Raw genomic sequence first — 20,922 nt, 5'->3', positions numbered from 1 at the left:
TATCGTTTTAGAAAGTATATCTGCTACCAGGCCCGGACTGGGACAAAAAATAGGCCCGGGCATTTAAGACTGAGCAGCCCATTTTTATTTATTTATTTTATTTATTTATTGTTAAAGCCCACCCTTCATGTACCATCTTTGCATTTCCCCAAATCACTTAAACATTCATGATAGACGCAAACACTTACTCACTCATTCACACAAATCGTTAACACATTTACTCATTCATTCTCGTACGCATTCACACTACCCCCTCTCCCCATCTACCTCTCCTCTTCTTATCTGCCCCTTCTCACTATGTTCCCCCTTCTCACTATGTTCCCCCTCTCACTATCTATCCCCTCTCCCCCTTTCTCACTGCATCCCCTTCCCTCACCCTACTTACCTTGTTGCCGGAGTAAGCAGCAACTGCGACCGGGTCCACCACTCTAGGGTGCCGGGCAGAAACGACCAGGGCCGGCCTTAGGGGTGTGCAGCCGCACAGAGTTTAAGTGAAAACATCAGGGGTTTTTTTGTTTTTGGAGGATGTTAAATAAAGTAAAAAAAAACAAAAAACAATGTTTTCATTTAAGCCCTGTGCGGCCGCACACCCCTAAGGCCGGCCCTGGTGGGTGCTGCCCAGCCTCCTAGAGTAGCGGACCCAGTCGCAGTTGCTGTGGGCTTAAGGGGCAGGTGCCCCTTATGCCCTGCGTTAATGCGGCCGTAGAGGCTGCATAGGCCCAGTCAGGCCGGTCCTGACTGGGCCTATTTTAAGGTAGGGGCCTGGAGCTGCAGCTCCATCAGCCCCTACATCAATCCGGCCCTGGGCCGCCCGCCCACCGGGCAAATGCCCGGTGTTCCCGATGGCCAGTCCGGGCCTGTCTGCTACATACTAACAAGTAGACCTAGGGCCTTCCAACTCTTCGTGTTCGTCTTCGTGTTTGTGGGGAAAAAAAATCTTTGTATTCCATGAATATTCGCCCGTTCCTGTGTTCAGTTCAGGCCAATATTCGTGTACATTCTTCATGTTCGTTTTTTGCTGTTTTTTGTGGAAGGGGTTAATATGGGGTTAATGCGGTACGCACTACGCAGCAGCTTTGGCGCCAGGATTTTAAATGTCCGTACGAGCAACTCTATTGGTTGCCAGCAGGGGCCTCCTCTGCTATCAACCAATGAAGTGGGCTGCACTTAATTGGTTGATGGCAGACAAGCCCCCTGCTGGTGACCAATAGAGTCGCTTGTACAGACATTTAAAAACCTGGTGCCACAAGTTGCCGCAACTGACGGGGAACTTGGCGTGTCTTCCCACTCCAAGAGTTAAAGGTCTTTAACTCCTGACGGCGAACCTACGGATTTCCGTTCCCGTTACCTACGCAGCATCGCAGGTGTTAACAGTAGCGGAAATCCGTAGGTTCGCCATCAGGAGTTATAAAGTCAAGCAATTGAGTGACAAACTTACCAGTCAGCACGAACAGCGTTTTGTTTAAAAGGAAAATAATCAAGAATGTACCTTGATAACACACATAATCTAATACTAACATGACCTATGGACCCAAGAAAACAGTGAAATCAAAATTACACACCTTTACATATGGTACAAAACACGTGTCTGTTACATTGTATGTAAGCATGGCAAAATTTATGGACACCAAACTGTTAGATCTTCTAAATCAGTGGAATAGGAAACAAATCCGATTCTGTATCGGTTTCTGTATTTCTTCCCAAAACTCTGGCAGTTACTTTTCACCTTCCCTCCTTCCGTCTTTTCATATACACAATGGCCAGATGTCCCTATAGCCCTGATTTAAGGGTAGCCACAGTTGTGTAAGCCCCATAGGCAGGGCCGGCCCTACAATGGAGCCGACTGGGGCAATTGCCCCAGGCGGCACTTTAGAAGGGGCGGCACTTTTCCGCCCCAAGCGTTTTTCTTGGTTGTTTGTTTTGAAGCGGAGGAGAGAGAGGGGCGCCGAGTAGTTTTCGCTTACCAGCTCTGCGCCCCTCTCTCTCTCCTCTGCGGCGAGTCTCCCTGTTCAGTCTCGGTGCCGGCTTGTAATGATGAGCGCCGGAAGTGGCGTCAATTTCCGGCACTCAGCATTACAAACCGGCACCGTGGCAGAGCAGGGAGACTCGCTGGCAGGACTCTTTAAAGGTAAGTACCGGGGGGGGGAATAATGGTGTCAGCGAAGTTTAAAATGATATCACACACCCCCTGCCGACACGGGGGGGGGGCATTTTAAACTTCGCCCCAGGCGGCGTTAAGTCTTTGGCCGGCCCTGCCCATAGGACTAATAAGATCAGTGCATATTACAGTGTCAGTATTAGCACTTGAGTACTAAAAAAGTGCTGTGACACAGGAGACCATCTCTGTACAGATTCCCTCCTATGGTAACAGTGAGATCACACATAATTAATTACTGTCATGCCGATGGTAGCTATGGCAATATTATGATTGATTGCTGTCCCCTATGGTGCCTCAGCAGTAATAAACACGTTAATATTAAAAGGTGAACTGCTTCAATCGCACCAATTACGAACAGAGTTCAGGATCATCAGAAAATGGGTAACAATTATGAGAACCCTGTTGATAATGCTAATAGAAATAGCTGACTGCTTTAAAAAGGAGAGGCAGACAAATAAGTCCTATTCAAGAAATATTTTAACTCCACTTTATTACATCTTTACATTATGCATTTTACATTTTATTTATAAAGTACCAGCAGATTATATACAATTATTACAATAAGGGAACATGCAGACTTAACAACAGCAGGAACAAACAATAACACATACTGGTAGACAAGGTTAGAGGGGCCCTACTACTGCAAGCTTACAGTTCTAAGTGTATTGCAATTAATTCTACAGTTTAGATGGAAAATATTGAAGTTTTACGGTAGCCAACAAAACTCTGCTCTAAATGACAATTAACACTGTCAAACTGTTGATAATTTTATCACGTGACAGGGTATGCTTTGGTTTCAACAGTGGTGGTTATCCAAAGTGATTCTTCATATGTATACCTTGGAACTTGCAGGGTTTTTCCAGGGCTGAAGTTAAGTGTCTTGATTCTCCAGGCAGGTAGTGGTCATTAGTAATTCCTACTCCATGTTCAACAAGTGATACTAGATGCGTACTAGACATGTGTAAATGGGACTAATGTTTCAGTTTATTTATGATAAATATTAGTTTTCGGGGCAACGAATAACGTTTCCTGCCCATTTGGTTCCGACAAAAAACGGGGACATTTTTAATTCAGGAATTCATTGCCCAACACCCACATTCATTCTCATTCATTCTCACTCATACTCTCACACACTCACATTCATACTCTCGTTCACTCTCTCTCTCATCTTCATGTTTACCTACCTTCTCTGCCAACCACTTCCACTTCTGCCAGCGACTTCAGCATCTTCTCTCTTTCATCTTCATCTTCTTTCTCCGCATCTCTGTGGATATAACCTGGCACAAACTTCCGCCATTTCTGGTGAAGTCCTCTCACCCAATCCTACAATCGGGTGGGAGGGCATCATCGAAAGCACCACAATTTTGGGACAAGTTCTGCTGAAGAACACTTATTATAGACTGGCGATTTCTTCAATAAAGCACGTGGTAAGGAGAGCCCCCTTCTAATATAGATACTGATATTTCAAAAATAGCAAGGATATCCTTGAATCCATTAGAGTGTGGTTCAGCTTTCCAGAATGCAGCAATTATGGTCAAGCAGTCTAGGTAGAAGAGCGAATACTCTAAAGGTAACCACCTTCGGTCTGGCTAAAGCCAGAACAGTTAAAAAATAAAATGCAATGTCTTCAGAAAACATTACCTCTGACACAGAAGACATTCTGGACAGTTGCCATGGTTAATAAAAAGTGTGTGTTGCACAAATACTACATAAAAAACGGTTGTATTGGCTACAATAAACATATACTCTCAGACATGAAGCCAGATAAGGAGCCACAAGTAATGTTTTATGGTTTAGTGGATTTTAGCTGACCAGCATCATTTATAATTATTACTTATTTGTCCTTCTTAGTATTGCTCAGTTTGTAGATGAAACAATTGGGACACTGGACAATCACGCTCAAAGAGGATCGCTGGCAATTGTAATATATAAGACATTAAAAATAAACTTATAAAAGTAAGCTTTACAAGTACATTTTAAGAGATTATAAGAACAGCAGGGATTAGTCCTAATTTCTGGAATATTTCCATGCACTGAGAGTTTAGACATCTCTGTTTGATGATGTTAGAGTCTCATGGGAGAAAAGTACTTTACTTTATAAAGACAAATCTGAAGCAAAGTGAGAGATTCCACAGGGAGCATTACTTATATAACTCAAACATGCTTGTATGACAAAAAAATACTTTTCATATTTCTACACTGAACATACTTTTCCGGATGAAAGCGAAAAAATGAATCACTAAAAATAGAATAGCAGTCTAAATGTTTCGTTTAACAAGACATTAAAGAGTAAACAGGAAGGAGTATGAGTACTTTCTGGCAGTGTGTTAGCCCAAGAGAACTGAATTGTTTGTAATGCATTCCTGCTACTGTTTTCTGTCTCCTGGCATGTGCTTATGTAGATGCAGTATTTCATCAATGTAGTCAAACTCAGTTACTCGTTCTGGGGTGTACTACAACTACATGTTTTAGATTGCAGACTTTATTTGGGTCACACAAACAGTATATGCCACATAACGATTTATGACACCATAATTTCCTTATTTTGGGACGGTGAGCATTCTAGTGGTTAGGATGATACAAACAGGTCAGTTAAGCGTTTGCTTAGAGCCCCTATTGGTCTCATAGACCTTTACAGGTTTATTGAATAACACTTATAGACATATAGACACAGATTCCCATCTTTGTAATATATTTGTCTTAAAATAAATTTTGGCCATTAATATTAAATTCCTTAGTTCATGTATAATCGTTCCTTAAATTACTTGGGTTAATGATGATCTTCAGATAGGTGTTTGGTTTAGGGACATTAAAAAGTATAGCTTTCTACCTTGTGACTGTTTAAAAGCTGGAGAACTGCCCTTTTTTCCATTCGACCTCTCATAATGAGATGCTAAACATTGTACTCTATATTGCATTTGTTAAGCAGTGACTGTTGATAGTTAAAAAATGATTTAGTCATACTTGGGAGTTTTTAACTACTGGTTATAAAGGGTGTATATGTGTGTACATGACGTCTCAATCTGCTTCACATTGTAAGGTCTTTTACATAGCAATATACTACAAAGGGTTTGGAATCAAAGGCTTCAGTAGCAGTGAGCCTCCTTTAGACTTTCTGAACCACCATAAGCGATCTGCTAGCAAAGCATCCAAAACCAAGCACTGCAGATACATAAAGCCATGCAAATGATTTCTACAGTCATGCAACAGCAGGCAAATCTTTACATTATGTAACGTAACAGTAATTCTATAAAAATAATAATTATATAGGCTCATTACTAAGAAAACATCTCCCCTGTACAGCTAGTCACCCTGTATGACTGAAGCATATTTAGTTTAAAAAACTTTTTTGTAACAGATGGCACTAAACAGAGGACATCCAGTTCAATTGTATATTATTATTATAAATACATGAGCCATCTCTGCCTGTTGATTAAAATAACATTGTCTCACAGTATCGTGTAGTCATTGAAGTCACAATGCATATGATTTGGTATATAGAACCAACCTCTAGATGGGGTTACTTTATTCTACAGATAGGATATACTGCCTTTGCAAATTGATGGTTAGTAAAGTACTGCTCAAGTAGTTTGGATTGTGGATCACCGAGGTAGAACGTACTCTCCTTGCAAACACCACTAACATGGGAGGTCTGAGAGGTGGCAGGACCACCCAAGGAGCAGCATGCTGGATGCGTAGTACCAGGGTAAAATTGAGAGAATGGTCAGACAGTCCAAAGGTCAGGGACAGGTGGCTCTAGATTTTTTAATACAAGACAAGCACACATTAGGGCAGGCAACAAGGTTCGTGGTCAGGAGGCAACCCAGAGGTCAAAAACCATAGGCAGACAATAAAAAAGTATACAATGGAGATGGGCAAAGGAGATGACATCAGATGACCTCTTGCTCACTCACTGTTGCTGTGCCTGCTCATCAGATGAAAGAGGAGAGCAGAAACGTGGCCTACCTGTTTGGCTGCAAGCCTACCTTCGGATCCCCAGAGATAAGATGCTACATGCATGAATTGTCTATTATTAATCATGAAACAAAAGTTCTTCAGCAGAATAACTACTCTTTTACAATTTAGAACAGATTTGGATTAAGGTAATCTTAGTTGAAATTAGTTATGTTGACAAATTCTTTAAAAACTGATAATTATTGCAAGACCCAACATACAGCAAACACTCACAAAGTTAAATTGCATGTTTGCTTGCTACTCAAGTTTCCAACAAGTTCGAATTGACATTTGTTGACAATTAAAATATCGCTCAGCTATATACTGTATGTGATAAACCATGATATAAATTAATAAAACTTAGACCCTTTTTTTTTCAAGAAACTGACGTATTTTCTTTGAATCTATTGGAATGTCAATGGTTACATAAACTGAAATGAAGATATTTGTCGAACACTGCTTTAAGCAGGGAGATAACATTTTAAGAGAGTACATACAAAGCTATTATGTTATGCCAACAAAAATTCTACATTGCTTTACAAAGGCTTAAACATGACAATGACATTGTATTCCTTTATACAAAGATGCTTAAATCCCATTAGCCAAGTATTCTGAAACAAGGCCAGTTCTGTTTTTGGAGCGCTCAGTATTTTACAAATGTATCCTACAGCTGTCACACTGCCCTGGAACTGAGCCAGTTTGGACAGGGCAGAACACATTTCTAGGATAGCATAAGCACTGCCAACAGCTGGCAAACCTTGTTCATAGTCTAAACACTGTCAGAATCAGTCTATTTTTGGCAGCTCTCCTGTACTGAATAGAAGTATCGGCCGCTCTGATAAATGGGCCAGTCTCTGTATCCTGCCCCACCAAAACCACAAAAATAAGTTTTCTAGTGTGCTTCGTTCAACAAGGTAATAATGGACCAATATAAATGTGGGTGACATCTCCCTTTATCTTTGATAAAAATGAGGCCGTTAACATGTTATTATGTAACTACTGTCAAAACAGCAAATTCCTCATTTGAATTAGCATTGCTAATTAACAGAATAAATGAGAATTTCCCTCTAACAATTTAATGGACAGGTAAAAGTAACACAGAATTTGATGTTTGGGTTTGAGAACTATTCGGCTTATCTAGTCTGCCCATTTTTTTCCTGCTGAAAAGACTTGACCTATTTACCAACCTCTCAGAAGTAAAATGTCTTTACATTATATGTAATGCATAAAAGCCTTTAGACCTCTAGACTTTGGTGACAACATTCTACAAAATGTTATGCCAGAAAATGTTATTTTCTCTGTCTGTGGTCTGGGCAATGTTTGCAATGGCTTGCATGTGGCCTGTACAGCACTCAGGAGGGCCATATAAATGTTGCAAATTTCCAATTTGACAGATCATAAATAGAAACCCATGTGAATACCACCTGTATTCAATCTTTCAAACAAATGTAATAGAAGATACTCTTCAGAACCAAAAACTTTAACATTAAAATACAAGATAACATTAAAACAACTAAAAGTCAAGATCTGGTCAGGCCTTGAATATACTGTTACACAAACACCTTCCTCCAATTTATACAATAATGTTTGTAACGCTAATATCTTAAGAATGCGTGCACTGATTTGTACACCGCAAATTACATTACATTTATGTATCTATTTAGCACCAGCAGATTCTGAGATAGTACAAAAAAATGACAATTTAAAATGATGCATACAGGTATAGATGGCAAAGAGGGCCCTGCTCTTGCGAACTTAAAACCTAGTTGGTGGTTGAGGGGGGAAGAGATAATGTACAAGAGGACAACTTGGATGGGAATGAATTGAAGCAAGGATGAGAAGTAGACATCTGTTGATATTGTATCTGTTGATGGCTTGATTAAGACACTGGCTGGGAATGTTAAAAGCAAATATTGTTTGCTTCTCATAAAAAGTGGGTTTTTAACAGAATGTTTGAAATTAGAGTATGAGGGAGAAAGTCTGACAGAGAAGTGATACAGCATGTATAAGATCCAGACTTTGTAAGTGGGAAGAGGTATTCACGGTAGAAGATTCCTGGGAAGAATGGGCAGTTAGGGGAATACTGTATCTGGATACAAGGGTAAATATGTAGGGGGTGCAGAGTTGTAAAGAGTTCAATAGGTCATGATCAGGAGTTTGAATTTTATTCTGGATAGTATAGAGGGGCCAATGCAGTTAGTGGCTGTTTATCTTGTGAGGAAAGGAAAGATTCGGAAGATGCTTCTCAGGTGAAGGCAGAAGGATTTAATGAGGGAATGGACGTGAGGGATGAAGGAGAAAAACAAATCAGCTCCCCAAAGAGAACCTTCCCAGGTATGCTCATAATGTATAGCAAGTTGGTGAGCTAAAATGATCTTTCTTGTTAACCCCTGGTTTAGTGTACACATTCCTATAAATCAGTCTACACTATCATTGTTTTTTGTCCCTCTATTTGAACATCACAATCGGTTCATACGAGCGCCCCTAGGTGGATCTTAATAAAACAACAAAATCAGATGTTTTTAAAAATAAGGAATGGTTTTGTTTCCGCTATAAATATTACTAGTATGTGATATCAATAGTGACATAGCAACCACATAAGCAACATACATAGCTTTTTCTCAACTCTTTAGGCTGGGGGGGACCTTGACAGTACCAGGTACCTGATCACCTTCAAATAAATCTTAACTTCGACAAGGTTGTATTCTTTGAGAACCAGCACAATTTATGGGTTTTGTGATTAATAATAATGTTTCATTAGGTGGTGGTTTGCCTAGAACAAATGGTTGATATGGCAGCCCTAGCTACAATATACATATTTTTTTCATAAGAGTTTTTTTATGTATTACACTTTTATAAACTTTTGTTTTGGTGATATTGTGCATTTCTGCACATTGGTCCTGAACAAGGCTGCACTATCCAGGGAACAAATGTCTTTAGCTGCCCAGTGTCCAGGCACTCTGTTAACATATAGACAATTTTTAAAGGGGCTTGAAGGGGTAAAAAGGACAGGCAAATGTGGAATGAGGTGACAAATTAACATGAAGGGGAGAGCAAGGGGGATGGCTAAGAAAGACAAAAATGGAGGCTTGAAGAGATAATGTTAAGAATAACAAGAGTAGGCTTGAGGAGCTTGCTTGAAGGGTAGAGAGTTAAAGGACCTTAACTAAAAATTATAGGAAGTTGGTAGTTAGAGAATTAATGATGCTTCCCCGAGGCATACGCATTACACAATCTTCCCTAAACCCAATAATCTGTTAAAAACACAAGTTGACGATCTCATATACACACGGTAAGATTGAATTTAGAATAACAATAAAGTATTTTTTCAGGAGTCAATGTTCATCTTATAAATAATATAAGTAAACAGAAATTGACATCCAATAGACAGCACTTACTGGTCACAGTGTTGAGACATGCAGTATTAATGTGCATGGCAGGTTGTCAGTCAAGATAAGCTTATTTGAGCTGATAATCAATGAGTATGCCAGCAGGAGCAAGTAGCACAATAAGACGTCATATCCCTGCAGCCTTCCTTCAGCACTCATATATTCATTCCCCTGGGGTGGTTTCAACTTATAGATCAGACTGGCCTAACTGACATAGACTCGTGCTGTATACAACAGCTTAAATCTATAATGTATAATTTCCCTATAAGGCAACAAAAACAAACTGGTCAGACAAAAGATGTTTTTACAGTGAGCGGATTAAATGTATAAATCTATCGCTGTACCCACTCCAATAAACTGCAACCTTGAAGGCAGACTGAAAGAAAATTTAAGAGACCATGGCATTAATGTGCTCTTTCTGATGCTTTCATTTTGGTTTGATTGCTTTTAACAACATGTTAAGCATTGTACTGTAGAATGTCTATGAAAGAATGTCGGGCATGAAGCATTTTGGAGGGGGAGGGAAGTGACTGACCAGAGAATTATTTTCATCTTAAAGCCAAAGTGACAGCAGTCGCCTCAAATCCCTCGACATTCATTGTACAGTCATTACATTGGTTTGCAGCCCATCTCCTGTCTTACCAGCTGTGTGGACTGTAAAAAAACATAAATTTCTTAATAGCATCAGTAAGGCTAAAACCAAATTTCCTGAAATAGTAATATTTTGCAATTCAAAAGATTTTTTGGAAGCAAATAGTGATCATAATAAATAATAGTTACTTGATACAGCTAACAAAGTTGTTTCCTGGACAGTGTAGCTTACTTCTGGACCCCTGGCTCTCGTACCATTCCTTTCCTGGCAAAGTATAAAGACAAATATCTAAAATAGGAAGAAATTATATATATATATGTATATTATTTTTTTTTGTCCAACCTGAATTAAAAGTTCAGAGCTATGGAATTTGATGGTGCTATATAAAACAATAAATAATAATAATAATAAATGTAGAAACTAACAGTACAAGACAGACCTTCAGCCATTATTAGTATGAACCCATAGAGTGAATAAGTTCTAGTGACTAAAAAATTGGCTCAGTGCAACTACTTAACTGTAATAATATTTTTGTTGTGAGTGTAACATTCTTTAGAGATATTTAGTTGAGACAATGTGGGAAATGTAAGCAACTGGTTCCTTAAAGAAGAAAACTTCATGAGTTGTTTCTCATCTTTGTGACAACATTTAAAAAAATGTCTGGGCTGAACAGGATTGAAGTATTTTTTTTTATAGAATATTGGATTTCATTGTCAGCTCATCATCATTCCGTAGGTTACAAATAGGAAGGCAAGTTGGTACAATAAACTCAGGAGGGTATGTTAGTGCCCCTTTAACAGATATCCAAAGGTTACAATGTTTAGATGGAAAGCACTAACATACAGTGAGAATCAAATGGCATCTGAGATCTGATAACACCTCAGGTCTCCCTAATAAGTCGAGTACGTGCTGGGTAAAATTGTCAGTTTGTTCTTAATTCCTTTTGTCATACCTTGACACAGGAAAGATCTGGACACGAAGCAGTATTATATCTTCATTGTATCTTCCAAAAATATATCCTTCTGTTGGAAAAAGTATTGCCTTATGCAAATGTGTAAATGTCAAAATAAGTAGCTTTTTCTTATGTGATTTAACACCTAATTGCTTTGACAAAAAATAAAAAAAGAATAAATATTATGGTTGGAAATGAATTTCCTGTTAAACAAGAGTTGTGATTAAATGATCAAAGACATTAAGATAATCCATCAGATAATGGAAATCTCACTCTTAAGATATTATTAATGACTTGTATGTTTCTTTTTTTTACATTTCCATCCCGTCTACCGATAGCAAGTTGTTATTTCTCATGAGTTTGGCCATATTGTTTGTAGCAGTGGCCAAATCCATTAATCACTGCAGGCACATTGGGGAAAACAGGAATATCGAACCTTAAATAGTAGTTGATTAAACAAAAAAGAACTTGTTCATTGTTACAATATGGACGGCCATTTGAACAGTAGAGTGAGTCCACATACAAAAATATGCCAATAAAGGTAGACGAGCGTCTCTCTCTCGTCTATGTCCAGGCCTCATTCCTTTTCTTGCGAGAACTACTTGTCCTCATGGAGCAGGAAACAAGTGTCACATGACCTGGAGTGTCAGTTGCCCACTAGATTTTTGAATAAGCAGCTGTTAGTAACATTACTACTGTGTTACAGTTATACAAACATGATTACAAATGTAATATTTATTTAGGTCAAGACATTGTATTTATTTATATAGTTCCCACAGATTCAATAGCACCGTTACATTAGGAGGCAGTGAAAATTGACAATTCAAAATTACTATGTGCTTACAATCTATTTGGTGGGTGGGGGGTTGAGTGCAAAACTCATGTGAGTGGGAAGAGGTAATAATGGTAGAAGAGAGATACAAGTCATGGAAGGAGCAAATAAATTGGATAGGAGTGTATTCAGATTTGAGAGTGGAGATATAGGGGGTGCATAGTTGTTAAGGTCTGTATAGGTCAGTACTTTGAATTTAATGCTGGAGGGTATGGAGAGACAATGGAGTTATTGCCACTGTTTGGGCAGCTGATGACAGAGAAACGATAACAACAACAAAAATCCTAAATAATAGATGTAAGTTTGAGGCAGCTCTTCTCCTTCACTCTTGCCAAACCAGAAAAATCCAGTCATATGCACAACCACTCAGCATTGTATTTTACATATAGTTCTTGAAAATTTTACTGGAATAGCATTTTCTCGCTGTATAAAAAAATGGATTTTCATTGTCACTGCTGATTAATAGCCATGGAGAATTTCTGTTGAACTATAATCCCACCCCTTTTTTTACTTTACATTCCTACTATTCTGTTTATCTTTCTCTTTAGATTTCCTGTAACACCACAAGCCATCTGCAAACCACCAACTCTCAGCAAGAACTAACCGACTCCTGCCTACCTCTATGTTAATTTTATTTATACGTTGCCTTCTGCATCCTGAAACCACTGACCCCAAATTACAGCTACAAGAGAGCTACTGTTATGTCACATTTTGTTTCAACTACCTATATCATTCTTTTCGATTGCAAGATCACAAGTGGAGGCCTCAGAAGCCTACCATTCTTGCCAGGAACTTTGTATACAAGTACCATAATGCTAGATAGCATGACCACAGACAGGGCCATCAACTCCTGTTGTATCTGTATGTGTAAATATATATTTTTTTATGTGTGTTAACCATGCCATTTCAATTGTACAGAGCTTCATAATATGTTTTTGCTTAATAAATAAAGGATAACAGTAATAAATGGAGCTTGATGCATCCCTTTCTAACAAAATACTTTGTAAATCATAAAATCATCAATATTTTGCTAATATTTTCACTTTTCTTTTGAGGTAACCTTTAATTATTCAATAATTGTGGGTGTGTTTGATTTATATTCACCTTCCATGTCCAAAATAAACATCTGATATTATGCCCATATCTGAAAATGAGGTTTACTAACCACAGTATAACATATTTAGTGAAATATCATCTATCTATTCCACATAAAAATTTTAATAGAATGTATTTTCACTCATTGACAAAAAATAACAAATGAAAACATCCAAGGACAATTTTATATCTTTCCTTAAGCATACCTGAGTCAGGATTTTATAATTAACTTGTAAAAAGATTACTTTCAATTCAAGTATGGTAAATCTGATGTACTCAAACAAGATACAGTTTGATTCAGATAAAGATGCAAATTTAAACAGTTCAATAACCCTGATTAAAAAGTTAAGATGGTGCTAACGTGATATATAAGATCTTGGAGTGTGTATGGGAATGCTGGATCGCAATTGCTGGCGTTCCACTTCATCCTTAAGTTGTTCAGTGCAGGTTACTTGAGTTTCTCCACACCAAACTGGTCAAACCATGTCTTTATGGGCCTTGCTCTGGGCACAGTCATGGTGGAAAAGGAAAGGGCCTTCCCCAAAGTGGTGCCACAAAGTTTGGAGCATATGATTGTCTAAAATGTTTTTGTATGATGTAACATCAACATTATCCTCATCTGGAACCAAGGGGCCTTGTCCAAACCCTGAAAAACAGCCTCTTCTCCTCCACTAAACTTTACAGTAGGCACTATGCATTCCAGTGGGTAGTGTTCTCCACTACCATCACACTTCCAGAGAACACGTCTCCACTGCTCCAGAATACAGTGTAGCACTGTTGCAGCACTCCAGCTGAAGCTTGGCATTGCGCATAGTGGTTTTACACAGCAGTGAAAAAAACATTTCATGAAGTGTTATGACAAACAGTGCTTGTGCTGCTGTTACTTCCGAAGTTTTCACCTGGACTAGAAGAAAGGATCCACTTTTCACAATCAAAAACATCCTTGGACTAATGTCGCCAGTGGACCAACAGGGTCAAGTATTCCCAGAGTAAAAATAAGTATGTGAAATCACAGAAAACAGTGTGTTCTTAATAACCGAGTGAGTTTATTAAAAAAAAAAAAAAAAAAAACATAAAAATCAGTAGGATTGCAATAATTATATTCATATTACAAAAGGCATTAGATATAACAGCCCCTTTTAAGAAGCAATCTGCTTATATTACAGTCAGCTATAAGGCCTCTCATCATGTGGATGTTTTAAGTAGCACTGACATTGTATAAATGTTTTTAACAGAGTAGTACAAATAGGCCAAAAAGCATGCCCCACCACACGGCATTGGTAACAAAAAGGCACATTATTCACACGAAGGGCACAACTTATCCCGCATTATTACTTAATAACTTCAGTCGTTGAACTTTGTAGCAATACACTTAGTGATAAAGGTGTCCTGATAGGAGCATAAAACAAGGCCGAATAAGACTGCAACCTACAGTACACAAAGGTTGTGCTAAACTGTGTGACAACACAATGTATCTTAACCACCACAGTCTTAAAGGTAATCATAACAATCCACATGCTCCCGGTTATGAGATTACCCTAGGACAGCAGCTAAAACATATTAAATTGGACTGCATTAGGTAAAGCAGTTTTTCTGTCACTATTAATTCAATAATATTATATAAAAAAAGGGAAAAACTCACTCAGTGGAGATTGTTCGCACAGCAGTACAAACAAAAAGTTGCCAGTGTTTTGAAACTTAGCCCTGTAGTTTTAAAATGTTTCCTGCCCAAAATAGACAGAAATGATTCGTACATAAGTGCATTAGATATCCAGATGATATAATGTACGTCAAGGGCTTGGTTAAATGGAAAAACATCATAGTTAGCAATAATAAATTCAGTATAACATCTATTTAAAGAGGGGAAAGAAAGACTTTAAAAAATGAGCTTGGCTCAGGTGTCCCACATTTGCACAAGGAAACAGCCTGCAAGTCCAATACCAATTTTCCTTGGTATTAATATAATAAACACACCTCTCTTTTTCAGCCTTAAATGCAGCACTGTTTTATGAAGACAGATGTTGATAAAAAATAATAACAACTAAGCATTAGGCTGGAACCCTTTTAGCCATTTGATGGACCATCATTATAAGGTCATAAAACAAGATTTCAATCACAGTCACATCCGTTAAATATCAATGACCGCATTCCTATCAGATACTTGTTCAAAAGATCAAGGGTTCCATTCACTAGGGAAAATCTCCACCTTATACCAGGTGAGTAACATTTTTTGTTATTCAAGCTGTAGAAATCAGCCTCAACTTGATTATCATGAGATTCCAGCAAATTGAGCTTTTGGGTTCAGACTTCATTTAAATCAGAAGGCTGGACTCAACTAATAAAGGACAGGGGTGCTTTCCCATCTTGCCATTCCCAGGAGATCACAAGTTTGCAGGCAACAATTCAGGCCATAGACTCTGGTGCTGAGTATTTACTTCTCAGTTATCAGGATGGACAACAAGTCCATCTGAAAAACATAAATAAAGATAAAAATCCAGGTATTCTTCAGCTCCTTAACCCGTGTTGCTTTAAAACAAGAAGGGTTAAAATGTTGTTAGCTAAAATAAAATGGTAGCTAACAATTTTGATACTAATAAATACACTTTAACAGTCAAATAGTATAGTCAGTGGCCAGCCACTGATTTTATGACACTTTAAGCAAGGCAAACATCCAATCAAGTATTAGAGAAAAAAAATAAAATCCCATGCCCTTAAGGCATTGTGCCCACAGTTTTGTATATAAAATCTGATTGTAAATTTCAACGGATTGCACAGAAACCATTGATTTAAGGACAGTTGTTTAAGTGAGTTAAGATGTTTAACGTGCTGAGCTTTAGAAAAATGTCCGAAACCCATTAAAGCAGCTTTGGCAGGACAGGTTTGTGATGCACGTTGCCATTGGCATCAGGCATTTGGCCAAATCTAGCCCGTGGTTGTGCTGCAGGGCCTGATGCTTGAGGTAATTTTGAGGTGGATGTCACTGCACCAGAGCTCAGTGTTGGTCTGTGGTGTACATTGCCATTAGAATCAGGTATTTGGATCAGATTCACCCTTGATTGTGCTGCAGGCCTTGATGCAGGAGGTAACTTTGAAGATGACATAGCACCAGAGCATGGAGATGTTTTCTTGGATGGAATCTTTTCTACAGCTGGAGGCTTTGGCAAGTGTCTCCGTAGCCAAGGGTGCTGCAAAGCCTGGCTGGGAGTCATTCTTGATACTGAATCCCATTCTAAGCATCTAGCCAAAAAGTCAAGGAACAAAGGATCACTACAGCCCTTCAAAGCAGACACAAGAGTTCTGCTCCCAGGTGGTCCACGCCATCTTCCTCTTCTGGATCGACTGCCATTGAGTACCACAGCCCCATTTGGCAGGTACGAAACGGTGCAATAACGAGGAAAACCTTTGGAGCTGATGAAATTTTTGCCTCGCTTTGAGGAATCTATGAGTTTTTGGGGTGGCATACCCAGTAACTCAATCATGCAAGAAAGCTGGTCACTTTCATCCTCCCCAGGTAAGAGTGGACATCCTGTCAGCAGCTCTGCAAGAACACAGCCTAAGCTCCACATATCAATAGGCATTCCATAGCGAATACCCAGAATGACCTCAGGTGCTCGATAGAAGCGGGATTGGATGTAGGTATAAAGATGTTGATGGTCATAACAGCTAGAACCGAAGTCTATTACTTTGATGGCACTTCTGCCCTGCTGCTTCAACAAGATATTCTCTGGCTTCAGATCACAGTGTACTATTCTGTTTTTGTGCAAAGCATTCAAGCACTGTAGAATTGAATGTGCAAACTTCCTAACTACTGGCAGGCTGAATCCTTCAAACTTATTTTTCTTTATCAGCTCATAGAGGTTCATATTCAGCAGCTCGAATGTTATACACATGTGGTTACGGAAGTTGAAGTGTTCCAAAACATGGATAATATTCATTTTGTTATCTTTATCTTGCTTCTTCAGATGTTCCAGGATCCTGATCTCTTCTGCAGCCTGACGGTGGAAACGCTGGTCATTCCTTACTATTTTCAGTGCCACATACTCGCGTACCTTGTGATCGAAAGCTCTTACAACTTGTCCAAAACTTCCTTTCCCAATAACATCCAACACTTCATACCTGTATGCAACGTGATCATGCCGCACATGCACGTATGTACCATGGTTGTCATCATAACCACCATTATTAGGTCCTCCTACCACACCATGGCGTTTCTTTGCAGCTCCTCCAAAATAGTAGACTTCGGGGTACTTAAAAATTTCATGATGTTCAAAGGTGGTCATTTCATGCATGTACTGTCTCATTGCTGATTCTGGCGTTAACGCAGGTGTTATTATTTTGACAGTACCATCTGAAGCAGCTGCAGTGTTGCCTTGTGACTTTCGGTTTGTGATTTCTTGCGGCTTCTCTGCAACGGGTGGTCCATTTTTAACAGAGGTTATGTGCCCGTTTGATTGTGTTGTCAGGACAGTCTTCTTGTTGTCATCATCTTTAATTGGTTGTCCACAGCTTCCAACGGATGGCTGTTCATTCATTATGTGCTTATAGCTGCCAATCTAAAATAATAAGAATAATAAAATAAATTACAGCGACAAACATTACAAATAAAAAATATACACAAATAAACAATTACAATGGTGTGCTGGAAACTGCATTTTGAATAGATTATAATGCTTGAAGATAACATACTCAATGTTGATTTCATCTAACAAAATTGGCAAGATAGTCAATACATAAGCATAAAATAGCATATATAGTGTGTTTTAATACACATTGTTTGTCAAGTATTTTTAATGTTAGTGCTTAAAAGAATTTCGAAGTCACACTGACTTACCTTTCAAACTGTTACATTTAAGGGATTTATCGAAATACTAGTGTGCTACTGCTAGCAGTAGCCACCTGTTCAGCGAGAACATTGAACACCGAACAGCTGCTGTATGCCCAAAAAAGCTATTACAGAAATGATCTATTTTGGAGCTATACCCATACCACATTGGTTTCTGGGTTAATACAGATTTTCACTGACCGTTGGACTGCCAGACTTACAAGGCGTTATATTATAATTGTTGAAAACAACAATGAAGCTTTAATATATATATATATATATATATATATATATATATATATATATATATATATATATATATAAGCCAACCTCATTACATTTATTTATATTGTCCCTCAGATTTCAACTTGACAATGTGGTATAACTGATAATACAGAACAATACATGCTATACAGTTCACAGAGGGCTAGGCAAAACCCAATAGGCAGGTAAACATGCCTCCTAAATTTGTACTATAGGCACATTTTCATTCATCTTTTATTCTATTATATAGGAGGCTCCACTGAGCCTTAAGTTCCTGGTTCCTAAGCTCTACACGACTTTGTCCAGCCCCATGTTCAGGATTTAGCTGTCCAATCTGATCTCGATCTGAGTCCTGTAGTGCTTGGGCAAGGCTGGAGATGTACAGACAGACTTTAGTAGAATTAAGTAGAGTTAATAAAGATCAGCTCTAACATTTATCCATTTACTTAATCTTGTAAAAGTAATTTAATGTACAGCCTCTGTTTCTTCTTGCACTTGAGAGCTAAAATAGAGACTAGCATACAACCTGGCCAGTCGGATTGACTGTACCTTGCACATTTATTTCTATTAATACCAATCAGCTGTCTAACTGAGAGTTAGCAGAAGGGGGAGGGGGGCCAAGACTAAAACTCAGCTGTAAAACACCCTTGTATGTTAAGATTTAATCATTATTCTTGATCAAGTTTAAAAACACTAAAACACCACTTATGAGCTAAACAATGAATTCCTAAAACCAAAACGACTTGGCCTCTCGTAATTCTGTCTGTGAATCTTACCGGGTATGTTGGGTAACCATAAACCGATAGAGGTACTGGTGGAAGTATCACACGCTTTGCTCCTGGCTCAAGATGTGGCACTCCAGGATGCACGTGGTTAGGCGCTTCATGTCCAATGTCTGCAGCAAAAAATAAAAAAGCACGTTTTAGAACAAAGAATGTCAGTATAATCAGCCTAAACACATAATGATGATTATCTCTCCAAACCTCATGCAGCGCAATAGGGCTCTAAGAGTAAATGCTTAGCCTTGGATGATTCCTTGATGGTTAGTAACGCGATGGCTTCTATTGTCAACAGTCTATAGTCTATAGTCAAGTCAACCACATAAACCAAGGGAAAGTAGATATTTGTTGCACTGTCCCACATTGTTGGCGTCACCAAGTTTTTTGGAACGTCCCTATATTGATCGCATCACTTTGATGCACAATATGCAAATGAATAGATTTGCAGGATGTCATGATAAATTTTAAAGATCTTTTTTCTTTATTTTTTTGAGGAGCGTTGAGTTTATATGGTTTGTCTTCTATTTTTAATGTTTACAGCGTAAATCCGGTTTAGGTTCTCATTTAAAGGGAGAAGTGATCATACCCTAATCTTTTAACCCTTTAGATTGCAGCTAACAACTGCATCAACTACTCCTTCCATCAAATAGTATTTCCAAAAATAAATTCCAACTATGTGTCCTTTACCAAGATTTACGGTCATCAGTATATACACGTCTACATATGGGCAATGGAGATAGTTGGTCTGCAATGATCAGCTAAGCCTACGGTATAGGTTTACAAGAGCAAGTAATGTAGTAACAAGGACCCCTTTCGATACAACCTTTATATAATTTAAAGGAACAATACTCATCCTTCTATGCATGTGCTCAAACACATGGACCTGCTGTCCTAGAACCTGTGTGGCATTGCCTTAATACGAGGTGATACTTCATTCCTGTAACTTAGTGCTTGTTGTTTTAGGATGCGTTTCCCCCTACAGTTACCAACAATGCATGGCACACAAAAAGGGGTTTGTAGAGTTAGGGACAGGCTATGCCAGGCGGCGCCCGATCAGAGTCAGTCACATCTCACTGAGAAGCACAAAGCCTACCGGTGTCTGCGGTCACGTGACCTCTCCCCTTTAACCTCCCGGAAGATTGCCCAGGGTCAACGTTTAGCTTACGATGTACACCGGGGGTATACCAAAGCTAGGCATTTCATTCTGAGACAAGTCACGGTAACAGAATGAATTTGTGTATGACACAGCCCCTTAGATTCCCGGTAAACACGGGCACCTCATGACATGGGATGTAGGGGGTCGCTTCTTACCATCCGGTTGCTCTGCAACATCCTCAGGGATCGTTTTGGACAACATGGCGGCTAAGGCAGGAGAGGCGAGCGGGGCGCGGGGAGATGAACTCCGGTCTCAGGCTGCGGTTCCCCTGCGATCTCATCTGAGAGATCTACCCGGCTTCTCCGATCAGCTGCAGACAGGAAGTGGCCGGCATCCCCGACCTATCTGAAAGCACTATGGGGCGCCCCCAGCTCCCTCCTCCTCTCCAGCAACAGGGATCCCCCTGGGGGAGTCTGACACACAGACTGGGAGGAGGGGGGCAGCAGCTGGCAACACGAAGCCTACACCCTCTGTGAGCCGGCTCCACCCATAACAGGCTCCAGGGGATCCGCCCCACCTAGGTTTCAAACGGGTGACTGAAAGAGTCAGTGGGGAAGGCGTGAGAGTGGGTGATTCCCCCAGACCGCGGAGCTGGACTGTGGGGAGTGCAAAGTAGGGCACGAGCTCCTCGGCAGTAGAGGGGGAAGTGTCTGTGCGTCGCCAGGTGATGGTGGCGATCAGATGCGGCTGGGGTGTTGCTAGGCAGCGAGCTGCGAGTTTGTGTTCACAGATTTCGTTTTTTCCGAAAGACGTGTGGGCGGGTGAACGAGACAAAATACTGGAGTGTGTTTGTCTCACGATCCTTTTCTGGGTATTCGTTGAACAGATTGTCTCTGCTGCTCATAACGCCAAATGCACAGCAGACAAGTGGCACTTAGTTCCTAAACTGAGGCCGAAATATGGACGTCAACTAGGCTTATCTCCACTAG

The 20,922-nt window shown here is 39.5% G+C and overlaps 1 protein-coding gene across 1 annotated transcript; it reads right to left on the bottom strand.

The window, feature by feature from the left end:
* Positions 1-15,275: 15,275 nt before the first annotated feature.
* Positions 15,276-20,553, bottom strand: DYRK2 (dual specificity tyrosine phosphorylation regulated kinase 2). Its single transcript, XM_053465095.1, has 3 exons — positions 20,149-20,553; positions 18,835-18,953; positions 15,276-17,525 (listed from the first exon to the last, which is right to left on the bottom strand). The coding sequence occupies exons 1-3, from the start codon at positions 20,192-20,194 to the stop codon at positions 15,828-15,830; spliced, it is 1,863 nt and encodes a 620-aa protein (XP_053321070.1). The 5' UTR covers positions 20,195-20,553; the 3' UTR covers positions 15,276-15,827.
* Positions 20,554-20,922: the final 369 nt, after the last annotated feature.

Source organism: Spea bombifrons, chromosome 4, assembly GCF_027358695.1.
Source record: "Spea bombifrons isolate aSpeBom1 chromosome 4, aSpeBom1.2.pri, whole genome shotgun sequence".
In the NCBI taxonomy this organism is placed as follows: domain Eukaryota; kingdom Metazoa; phylum Chordata; class Amphibia; order Anura; family Pelobatidae; genus Spea; species Spea bombifrons.
This window is presented reverse-complemented; position numbering and strand designations above follow the sequence as displayed.